The sequence below is a fragment of the Topomyia yanbarensis genome, chromosome 2, assembly GCF_030247195.1.
Source record: "Topomyia yanbarensis strain Yona2022 chromosome 2, ASM3024719v1, whole genome shotgun sequence".
NCBI classification, from domain to species: Eukaryota; Metazoa; Arthropoda; class Insecta; order Diptera; family Culicidae; genus Topomyia; species Topomyia yanbarensis.
This window is the reverse complement of record NC_080671.1, coordinates 98,269,935-98,282,050: the sequence shown is the minus strand read 5'-3', so window position 1 is coordinate 98,282,050 and position 12,116 is coordinate 98,269,935. Positions and strand designations below refer to the sequence as shown.

Here is a 12,116-nt window from a genome sequence, read left to right as displayed (position 1 = left end):
TATGATTCAACCGAGCAGTAATGTAATGGTTTTATTTTGGAAACCCTCCCGCAGTGTCTTAGGGATGATCAATCTTAGCTGCTGATTCAAAAAGTAGGCTGTACCGTACTGGGAGTGATCTGATAATCATAAGGTCTACTAGCATTCAAAATTGTAGGAAACGTCTACATTAGAATATATCGTTGCTTGTCATTTTTTATCTACAATCTACGAACAATGATTTCCATATTTTAAGAAAATATTGACATTTTTAGTCGGCAAAAAGCAAAAAATAGCAACCCGATATCCCACTAATCCTGATCTGGTTGCAATATGTTATGATGTAATGTGTAGATACTGCCCATTTATCTAACTCAATGAACACAAACTGTCGGAGGAGAATATATTATCGAAGAAAAAACTGTTACTATGTTCATTCAATAGAGCGACGCGTGCTGTGCACGACTTACAAAAATTGAAACACATTTGACACCAAAACAGCCCAGAAATCATATTTTGCACGAAACTAAACACATTAGGTATGCAAAGAATGGACAGCTTTGAGGTTCATTAGCACGAAGCCCAGTTCCACCATTCCTATTCAAAGTAGGAATACCAGCTCCGTAAGCTTGTAAGCCCTTGTACACTATTAGACTGAACATTGACTAAATGACACCTTCCGAGCAACTATGATTAATTGAACACGTTCAGAATGGCATCTCGTAAGAAGATAATGTTTTTCGGCTCCACAAAACATTCATTCGACAGCTGGTTGACGACTTGATCCACTACCCGTTCCTGAACAGCGCCGCAAAACTTCAGCATTGCCGTTACCGTTGCGGCAGCCAGAATCAATTTATTGGACTTGAACCGCACGAACATGTCTTCACATTTGATACTCGGTCTCAAGCTGTTAACAAAAGCAAAATGGTTTGAAAAGTGATTCGATTAGTTGGCTGTCAAATTTCGACTCAGCATGAAGGAAAATAACAATGTACCTGCTGTAGATGTGATGTTTTTGCGCGTAAACGACTCGTAACAATTTGACCCCTATGGATCCAACAAAGTCTTTCCGGGCTATTCCAAGTGTCAATATAAATTCCTTCGAAAATCGTTCGACTGCGCCTAACAGAAGTGAATGTTTGATCTACAACATCAAATATATACAGTTAGTATTGTGCACACGCGGTATCAATTAAGACTCATTGGTGTCTGTTTCATCAAAAGAACACAGCACAATATGAAATGCAAGTGATGATCAAACAAGTGACAATTAACCTTGTAGTTTAGCTTTTTGAGAACTTCGAACTCCAATTCCAGCATTCTTTTGTCGGACCAGGGTAAGTTCGGAGCGTACTGTTGAAGGATCTGCTCCAGCACACGTGGGTCTAATTTAACGTGAGCATCGAAAAATTTACTCACGAGGCTTAGCACGCTGAATACATACAGAGGCATTTGCTGCACGAAATTCCTTGCAGATGTTCCTTCAGCATCATCAATGACCGTGACCAAAAATCGTTCCAAAGTATCGATGGAGGAGAACTCTACGCTATGTGGTAATTTCAATAAAGTACACAGAGTAGAGATCAACCGCGTGGTGGACAGCATGATACTTTCCGTTCGGCCTGCGCTCAAAATAGCTTGTTCCGTGTCTAGCTGGTACTCCTGTTTCCAGTCTGTGTAGAAGCCGGAATCTGTGCTCAAGTTGAGTACGGTGCTTGCTTGACTAGCTGGTACCGTGTTTTCGTCATTCATCACTGTTTATTTTTCAATTACACGGACAATGAAAATTGATACGATCCTTTATTTACATTCTTTAAATTAATCTATTAATAATGTTCACTTGCGCAATGATGCTTGTAATGCTATGATAACTGCACTCAGTCCATAAAAACCACTGAACAGTACTTTACTGGTTCGAAACAGCGTGCCTATTTTTACATTGGTGCGAGAGTTATGGAATTTTCTGTTGTTTTAAACCTTACTAGTCGATACTACACCGGCAAAAAGTACAACTGCGAAAACCAGAGTACCAAGTACCTACGTGACACCTTGTAAACTGTGCTGCTTCTGTGGTTACTTCGATTGACCAATACACCTATAAATCAACGATTAACGTCTACTGGCGTGTTTTGGGAGTGTTCAAATCAACCATGGATAATGATATTATCGATCATAATGTAGTTTCAAATCAACTGAAATAATCAAAATACAATTAACTTATTTGACGTCTAGGACACCAACACAGTTGCAATGTGTATAGACAACATACATATAACGCAATGTGTACAATTCGCCATCTGATTTACCCTCATTTGGCAAAAATTCCACATGATTTAACCTCAATCTCGCACTAACACAACTGCACATGGATTAATCAATAGTCTTTTGTGTTCCTTTTGTCATCCATTCGAACAGTCACTGTGTTTGTTTGTAGAGAAAAATGCGATAAGTTGAAACAGAGGTCCGCTGAAACAATGGGTATAGCTGTCAAAACAATACCAATAGGAAGCAGAAATCAATGCGTTTATATTAGGGGAGATCACCCAATAGTGGATGAACTTAACTCTTATTACAAACGCCCCTTTAGGATAAACTGAGTTAGATAGGTATGTCATGTTACTTATCTGACAATATTTTGCAAATTCGGCTTGGTTACTGAGATATTGCGAAAATCGTGATGAGAAATTGTGAGTTCTTTGCCTCAAATCACTGTATCTTGGGATTGGCTCAAGTTATATTGAAGATGTTTTAGACTGCGTATTGGGAGCACTATAACCAAAAATCACAATTTATTTCAAAATTTCTTGACATATTTCCTTCAACCGACACCGACACCTGCTTCCTTGAGCCATTTAGCTCCTAACTTTATCGAGATCAATTCGGATATTACTTCACTCCGACTGAGATTTCCCCGGAAACGGAATTTGTCAAGACACCGGTGTTTGTTTCGTGAGCCAATTAGCTCCCCTTTTCGTCACGATTCTGTCGGGTAGTTCACGGCGACGAATCTACCCTATCGTGAATAACGGGCTATCGAGTAGGTACAGAGGTCCATCCAGCGATTCCGGGTGCAGCGTAGCTTCCGGTTCACTGGCGCCCCAACGACACTCTGCTAGCTATTCGACGCGGTCTACTAGATCTAATCCCGGCAGTGGATCTAGCCTGCGCACGACGGTAGGGTGTCAAGGTCGGTTGAGCGATTCCGGTGAAGCCTGACGTTCGGTTCGGTAGCGCCCCGGCGACCCGAAACCGGGGCTACGTTGCGTACTACTCAATTGGTTCCCGGTGGTGGACCTAGTGTACACCATCAGAGAGTTCCCCGGCAGCGGGATTTCTCCCGAAACCCGATTAATGGTCTCACGGCAGCGTTCTAGCTAATGGCGCTACTTTGTTGGTCCCTTCGCCATTTCCTCTACAGCTCGGAGAGTATACTCGTAACCGCTCTGTTGACAGCGTCCCAGATATGCTCGTCAGGGCACATCTCTTCGACAATATTGTCCACTGCCACACCAGGCATACCCCTTCGGACTTTTTAGAATTTAGGGCAATCGAAGACCACGTGTTCCGGTGTCCTTGCATGTTCACACACTCCGGGCAAAGAGTGACGAAGCGTGTCCAAACCGATGTAGGTACTTCCGGAAGCATCTGTGCCCGGACAAAAACTGCGCAAAATGGAAGTCCAATTCTCCATGTTTACTGTGTACCCAATCAGACACATGTGGGATGAGTCGGTGGGTCCTCCTTCCTATTTTTGCGTTGTCCCACTCTGGTTGCCACTTAGCCAAAGAGTCTGCTTTTACGAGCCTCCTTGCATTACGTGCATTTCTCAGCTGGTAGCATTGCACGTCATCAGCCTATGATGCAGATGGGGATCATCCCGGCAATTACGCATACCGCCTCCGATGATATCGTTCTGTATACACTCCCGACACGAACAGCCATTAGGCGAAACGTGCTTGTCAACTTCGTCCGGTTCCACTTTGAGTTCAGCGCAGCAGCTCAGGCCGGTACACCATACCTCAGTATTGAGGATGAGATACGCACTAGGAGACGTCTAGTGCTGCCTCCTGCTTCTCCGTTATACGGCATGATCCTTGCCAATGCGTTAGTTGTCCTCGCAGCCTTTTCACATACATAGTCGGTATCGTTGTTGTAATGTAACCGATCGTCGACCATCACACCCAGGTGCTTCAACGCACGTATCGATGGGATGGATTGTCCCCCAATGCTGATCTCGACACGCTTGATTTGTTTACAGTTACTGACCAGCACTACCCCGGTCTTGTGGTGATCCAGCTGCAACTTGACGTCAGTCATCTAGGTTTCCACGATGCCTATTGTCTCTGCCATCAACATCTCCACCTCCTCCAGAGTCTCGCCGGTTATCGTCAGGACAACATCATCTGCAAAGCCGAGATTCTCAACTCCTCTGGGCAGTTCCGGTGTTAACACTCCATTGTACATTATATTTCAGAGCGTTGAGCCGAGTATGGAGGCCTGAGGTACTCCCGCCGTGAACCTTATCAACCTCTTCCCCATGTTCGTTTCGTAGACGAGTACTCGGTTCTGGAAGCAACTTCTCAGAACCTTGCACAGATAGTCCGAAACCCGCATTCTGTGCAGCGCTACGACGATCGCCTCCCAGCTAGCACTGTTGAACGCGTTCTTCACGTCTATCGTTACCACGGCACAGTAGCGATTACCTCTTTTGCTTCAATGCTTTCTTCGCGCTCGCGATGATGTAAGTAGCGGTTTGGACACTACTCGGGTTCTTGTTTGCCCAGCGGTCCCTTCTTTTCAGGGCGGCCTAGGTGCCTCTACCGGAATTTCGGATTTTCGTAACACAACAAAAAAGGTAAACAAACAAATAAATTACTAAATTTACCGATTTTTATTCACCAACTCTCCTTTGTCGCTGTTCGTTGTCGCAACTGATCCGCTACTGCTGGTGCTGGCAGGAAGGCGACGGTTTCATCCGACCGGCCGAGTTTTCCCGTTTTCCGTTGTCTGCCTCGCAGCGGTCCTTGTCGTTTAGCCAGGGAGGTGAGCTGGGCTCCTTTGTTGGAACCTCCCTAGCGACGTTGACGAACTTTCGCCGGGTCCATTCACTCCCCGTGAATGACCCAGGTAGACACCGCGGTGACCTACCTCAGGGGGAATCTTCGTCCGCCCTGCTTCGTTCTTGTTTGCGATTAACTGTGGAGCTAGGCTCATTCGACTAATCCTCCACAGTGAGAACGGTACTGGTGTCACTTAGGTCCTTTTTATTTAGCCGGGGAAGCGAGTGGCTTATTGGCGGTTAGCTTCCCGTTTCAGCGACTTTTTACGAATGCCTGGACCACAGACCGATACACCGCCGGATTTATCTTGCCGTCGCACGCGCGCACTGAGCTACTGTTACGGTGGTAGGAAACTGTTCCAAAAACTACTGCGGATCGCGTCCACCGTCGATATCCCTTTTCGGAACCCGAGCTGCCTCTGCGATAGTTCGTTCTCACTTTCAGCGTTGTCCTGTTTAGGATGACCCTTTCCAGGAGCTTACCAAGAGTATCCCGCAGGCATATAGCCCGATACGATGCTGGATCTCCAGGTGGTTTTGGCAGCAAACCAGCTTCTGGATCTTCCAACTATCCGGGAAGTAGCCCTCGTTCAGGCATTTCTATAGTTCTCCAGGCAGTCTTCAGTGCCACGTTGGGGATACCATCCGGTTTCTTCGCTGTCAGTCAGCTTTTGCCACAATAAGGAGATCGTCGTTGGAAACTCGATTGTCACCAGCATATCCACAGTCTACATCAACGTACGGTGTAGGACATGGTAAGCATGGCACCAGGGATTAGCGTCTACTTCTCTGCACAGCTCCTTGTAGCAGGTGAACTTGCTTAGCACTATCTCGCGTTTAAAAGCGTCCCTGGCCGCCCGGAATTTTACCTTACACTCTTCTCTGACTGCCTCAGATATTGCTCTCTGAACGGGTCTTCTGGCTTTTAGGCAGGCAGCCCGGAGGATACTGAGCCTTTCGTTCCACCAGTACACCGACGTTACATTGAAATTGTCGCAAATATCACGCAGTAAGATGTATCGGATATCATCGTGAGGACAACCCCATGACACATCGTCTTTTAGAAGTAGCTGAGGTGCGATGTGTATGGAAACAATAAGAGCTTTTATTTATAACTACATTTGCACAATGAGTGACTCTCTTTGTTTACTTTCTCTTTCGATTTTTACGGCGTCACTATAGCACTTGTCACTTATTTTACAGTACAGATCGAAGAACGGTGGTTTTGACTAGCATATTATGCAAAGGGTTGAGGGATAAATGTAAAAGCGACCGAAATAGTAACAGAAGAGAAAGTAAACAAAGAGATTCACTTGATATGTCGTTTTGAATAAAAGGTCTAGAAGTCTTTACCTTTGATTCGGACTTGACTAACGACAACTTTAGTACCTGGTACCGAACACAGGTTAATCCGATTGAAAGAATAGCACATTTTGATCCCCAAAAACGCTACTTCATAGTGTGTACTCGGCCCCAGGAATAATGTTCAAATTGTGGAAGTTCTACGTCGAAAGTTAATCAGGTTTTACACAATACAAACGTATTTTGTAAAACCAGGGAAAAATGTAGGGGCTGAAATGTAGGGACACTTGGGGTTTTTGATGTGGGATTTCCTGCTAGTTTCTAAGATTTCCGAGACAACAAACCGCTTACTTCGGTTTTGTAATAGCACCCTTCAAGCGAAACTCTCAAGCCTTTACGAGGAAGAAAATGATTTTCCTCTTTCGAAAATGTACAGGCACATTAGAAGATCTCCCCACAATGGGATGATCAGACTCTCGTGAACAAGGAAGTGTAGAAATTAGTCGGGGCTGGTGGCCTACCCCTCTTTGGCTTTTCTTCTAGGTACGTTCCATAAAAGAGTGCTTCAATTTTTTCTTCACATAGTTTATATGCTAGATATGTCGAGAGATCATGCGGAGTCTCTCCACAGTAGGAAGATTTTTCATGATTCTCTCTGCACTTTTCACATCGTGCTTTGCTTCTACAACACGTAACTGTAAGCCTAATGGTTTGCAACGACGCCAGTTCATTCCCTGGGGCACAAATGACGGACAGATAGACGAGCCCTGTTCAAAAGAACAAAGTTTGAAAAAGCAGATCCGGCAAGAGGCTTGAAATGAGGTTGATGGAAAATAAGTTGACTTTTTTTAAACTCCTCGACTTTTTGCTGAACGCAATTGCTTGCAAACCAGAATTTTCACTGACTGAAGCAAAGTGTTCTTGAAGGAACCAACCCGTCGCAACTAAGACCCCTGTCGGAGACTACACCATCAATCTCTACTTCCCGGGCGGGCACATAGACAAGATACATCTTCGTATAAGGCCGAGTGTTGTTTAGTAAGATCATACATGTATCGATGATGTTAACTGGCGTATCTTTGGTCTGGAAATAGACCATCCAGGGGCCGGTTGTATTAGATACAAATATTTTTATCGAAAAGGAGACTTTTCGGCATCATTTTTGTCATAGGAGAATTATCTAAATCGACCTCCATTGAGCCTGGGGGATGTCGGTCGTCAGAGATACCTTCCCATTAGTCAACACTATCATGCGGGTTTCAGTATCCGCGAAAAGAAGGTTTTATCAGAGGGAACGAAAAATCAATGCAATGAAATTCAAAAGAATGGAGTATTTGCTATTTAGCTTTGAAACATTTGTAGAATCAGTAATCAACAAACATCATACCGGCTTGAACCTTCGTTCGAACCGGTCACAAATCTTGATAGCTCCTGGTTTACCTAGAGTTTCTCAACAGCAACAGTCTTTCTCAAGGCTACCAATATTTTCGCTCAATCAGTCTTTCTCAAGACTACCTATATTTTTTCGACAATTAGTCTTTTTCAAGACTACCTACTTTTTCTACTCAATCAGTCTTTTTCAAGACAAACATTTTTCAAGAACAATTCAGCCTAAATAAATATTTAATTCTTCCAACATGCCTGGGTCCTCCCAGAAAGGCCGTGTGCCAAAAATTAAAGCTAAACGGAAAAGGGTATCTTTTCCACCCGAAAATTCAATTGACTGCAGCAACTCATTCGATGTTTTATCCGAATGTGAAGCTGATGAAATTTCTAATTTTCCTCGCATTGCGCATAATGCCAATGAGAAGAAAACGTAATCACCTCCGCCTATAACAGTGATGATCTCCGACTTCAAACGACTACTCCAGTATCTTACGGAGAAGTTATATATATTTCATTCATATGATTTCAAGACAAATAGACCATTCAAGGCTGTCTTGAAAGGGCTACCACAAGGTCAAAGTTTGGATGAAATATCCAACGAATTGAAAAATTTACTTGGCTTTTCTCCTTCACAAGTTATTCTTACGAAGAGAAAGGCTAGCGGCGATAACACGCCAGTACGCTCTGGAATTATCCAGGAGCTTTATTTAATTCATTTTAACCGTAATGAGGATAATAATTTGAAAGTATTTGAAAAATCACGTTTTATGTTCCACGTGCGAATAAAGTGGGAACATTATAGACGACATGGGGGCAGAATTCAAAATCTGACCCAGTGTCGTAGATGCCAAGGCTTTGGGCACGGCACAAAAAATTGTCATTTGGATTCCAAATGTATGATCTGTGGTGATAAATCGCACACGAAAGATACTTGTCCGGTGAAAAAACCACAAAAAGTTTCAAATGCGCTAATTGTAGCGAAAATCATAAATCAAATTTCTGGGGTTGTCCTGTTCGAGCAAAAATTATAAATTCTCGTTTTAGACAACAAAAACAACAAATAAAAAATGTATCTACTTCTTCGGGTACACTTCAAGAAAACACGTCCAAACGTATTAATCCGATTCAAAATAGATTAACAACTTCTTCTACCTCCGTCACACCATCCTACAATGGTGTGTCATCTTATGCTTCAGTGGCAGGTAACAAGGCCAAAATAACGGCTACCGTTACCACGCCCACAAACTCGTTTGCACCCAACGCTTCCTTTAGTCCAATGGATCTAGGTAGCGTAACGGAAGAAAAATTAAAATACCTGCATGACTCTATGTTACCTATGATGATTGCCATGTTAAATTCTACCTCCATGTTTGAAGCGGGGTGGGAATTTGCTAACAAAATTGTAATGAAATTAAAGTTTAACAATGACTTAAAATAATCATTTAAATTTATTAAATGCTCGTTCATTAAAAATGTGCGAAGACGAATTTTTCAACTTCTTGAAGATACATAATGTGCATATAGCCGTTGTGACCGAAACTTTTTTAAAACCAAATATTAAATTGAAGAGCAGCTCAAATTTTGTTATTCATCGATTTGATCGAATTGTTGGATTCGGCGGAGGAATCGCAATGGCGGTTAATCGCAGGATCAAACATTCCGTTACCGCGTCTCTTTACACCAAGGTGATCGAGAGTTTGGGTATCGAAATTGAAACTGATCTTGGTATCATTTTTATTGCTGCAGCTTATTTGCCTTTTCAGTGCACTAGCGAGAAAATTAATTTCTTGAAAGGAGACTTACAAAAACTTACAAGAAATCGGTCGAAATTCTTAATAATCGGTGATTTTAACGCCAAACACCGAGCCTGGAATAATGCTCAAAGCAATTCCAACGGTAAACTACTTTTTAATGATTGCTCTGCTGGTTATTATTCAATTTTGTTCGCGAATGCTCCTACGTGCTATTCGTCTGTAAGGAGTCCATCAACAATTGATTTGGTTTTGACAGATCAAAGTCATATTTGTAGCGAATTGATTACACATGCTGACTTTGATTCTGATCATCTTCCAGTAACTTTTGCACTTTCTCAAGAAGCTGTTTCCAATCCCATTAGCTCAGTGTTCAATTATCACAAAGCGAATTGGGAAAGGTACAAAACTTATATTGAGAATAATTTTAATCATGACCTTGATTTACAAAATAAAGCTGACATTGATACGGCATTACAAAATTTAAGTATATCTATAATTGATGCTAAAAATTTATCAGTACCAACAACACAGAAAAAAATTAATACTCCTATTATTGACGACGATCTTCAACTTCTGATTCGCTTGAAGAATGTTCGAAGACGTCAATATCAACGTTCTCGTGATCCTGCTATGAAATGTATCTATCAGATCTACAAAAAGAAATTAAGCATAGATTCACACTCTTAAGAAATGAAAGTTTCGCGAAAGAGGTTGAACAAATCAAGCCAAATTCTAAACCTTTCTGGAAACTTTCTAAAGTTCTTAAGAAACCTCAAAAACCAATTCCAGCTTTGAAGGAAGGTGACCACATACTTCTTACAAATGAAGAAAAAGCTCAAAGACTTGCTCAGCAGTTTGAAAGCGTCCATAATTTTAATCTCAACGTTGTTAGTCCTATTGAAACCGAAGTCTTACAAAAATATGAAAACGTTTCAAATCAAGTATTGTCTCTAGACGATATTGTTGAAACAAACTATGATGAGATCAAATCCATCATGAAAAAGTAAAAAAATATGAAAGCTCCAGGTTATGATGGAATTTTCAACATTCTTCTTAAAAACCTTCCCGAAATCACCAGCATACTTCCCTGAAAGATGGAAAAATGCTAAGATTATTCCTATTTTGAAGCCAGATAAAAACCCAGCAGAAGCATCTAGCTATCGACCAATTAGCTTACTCTCTTCTATTAGTAAATTATTTGAAAAAAATCATCTTAACTAGAATGATGTCACATATCAATGGGAATTCTATTTTTCTTCCTGAGCAGTTCGGATTTCGTATTGGACATTCAACTACTCATCAACTTGTGAGAGTAACTAACATGATAAAGGCAAATATCTCAGAGGGCTATTCCACTGGAGTTGCTCTTCTAGACATCGAAAAAGCTTTCGACAGTGTTTGGCACTAAGGTTTAATTGCCAAAATGTGGGATTTCAATTTTTCCATTTACATAATAAAGATAATTAAAAATTATCTTACTAACCGTACCCTACAGGTTTCTTATCAGAATTGTAAATCTAATAAGATACCCGTTAAAACAGGCGTCCCTTAAGGTTCAAGCGTCGCACCAATACTATGCAATATTTTTACCTCTGATCTTCCAAATCTACCTACAGGCTGTAAAAAGTCACTTTTCTGTGATGATATTAGCATCTCAGGCACTGGTAGGAGTCTTCGTATTATCTGCAGTCGACTGCAACGAAGCTTAAATATTTTCAATGATTTCCTGAAAAAATGGAAAATTTCCACTAATGCGGCAAAAACACAATTGATTGTGTTTCCGCATAAGCCAAGAGCTTCTTCTCTTAAACCAAATAATAACCATATTATTAAATTTAATGGTTTGAATTTAACGTGGTCAGATCAAGTTAAATACTTGGGTTTGATTTACGATAAAAAACTCACTTTTAAGGATCACATTGAAGGAATTCAAACAAAATGCAACAAATATATAAAATGTTTATACCCACTTATAAATAGGAATTCTAGGCTCTGCCTAAAGAACAAACTATTAATTTATAAACAAATATTTAGACCGGCAATGCTATATGCAGTGCCAATCTGGGCAAGTTGTTGTGCTACTAGGAAGAAAACGCTTCAAAGGATTCAGAATAAAATTCTGAAAATGATTTTGAAGCGTCCTCCCTGGTTTAGTACAAATGAGTTGCACAGACTCGCAAACATTAGAAATTATGACGAACAGTATTATAAGCAACTTCCGACAAAAATCGTTGCAATCTTCAATTGCAACGATTAGCTCTCTTTATAGTTTATAAGTTATTTTATAAGATTTGTTTAGCTCCTTATTCAGAAGACAAGTAGGTTTAAAACATCCTACTGAAAAAAAATACTTAACTGCGAAAGCATATTATAACTTAATAATAATTAACTGAATCATGTAAGCAATAGTGATGAAAAGTCACCACTTGTGGCTGAACACCCAATATACCAAATTAGAAATGTAATGCAAGCAAAACAATATAATCAAATAGAAAAAAAAACACATTTTCGCTGAGCGATCGGTCATACAGCCCGTTAATAAAGGGTTCATTTTCATTTTCACTTACACAAGCCTAAACATTCGTAACTATGGGTAGAAATCACTCTGAATCATACTACCCACTCGGGAAAAA

The 12,116-nt window shown here is 41.1% G+C and overlaps 1 protein-coding gene across 2 annotated transcripts; it reads right to left on the bottom strand.

Annotated features, from left to right (window-relative positions):
- Window positions 1-259: 259 nt before the first annotated feature.
- Window positions 260-2,023, bottom strand: LOC131684574 (uncharacterized). Of its 2 annotated transcripts, none has more exons than XM_058967574.1 (3): window positions 1,258-2,023; window positions 978-1,126; window positions 260-889 (listed from the first exon to the last, which is right to left on the bottom strand). In XM_058967574.1, the coding sequence occupies exons 1-3, from the start codon at window positions 1,732-1,734 to the stop codon at window positions 673-675; spliced, it is 843 nt and encodes a 280-aa protein (XP_058823557.1). In that variant the 5' UTR covers window positions 1,735-2,023; the 3' UTR covers window positions 260-672. The 2 variants fall into 2 exon arrangements, with proteins under 2 accessions (XP_058823557.1, XP_058823558.1); XM_058967575.1 differs by having other exon boundaries at window positions 1,402-2,023.
- Between the last annotated feature and the right edge of the window lie 10,093 nt (window positions 2,024-12,116).

Excerpts from the sequence above, each read along its gene's own strand:
- LOC131684574 (XM_058967574.1), bottom strand. The coding sequence starts at position 1,734 with ATGAATGACGAAAACACGGTACCAGCTAGTCAAGCAAGCACCGTACTC. Across the intron at positions 1,127-1,257 it reads TCAAAAAGCTAAACTACAAG|ATCAAACATTCACTTCTGTT; the intron begins GTTAATTGTCAC and ends TTGATGTTGTAG. Across the intron at positions 890-977 it reads AAACATCACATCTACAGCAG|CTTGAGACCGAGTATCAAAT; the intron begins GTACATTGTTAT and ends TTTTGTTAACAG.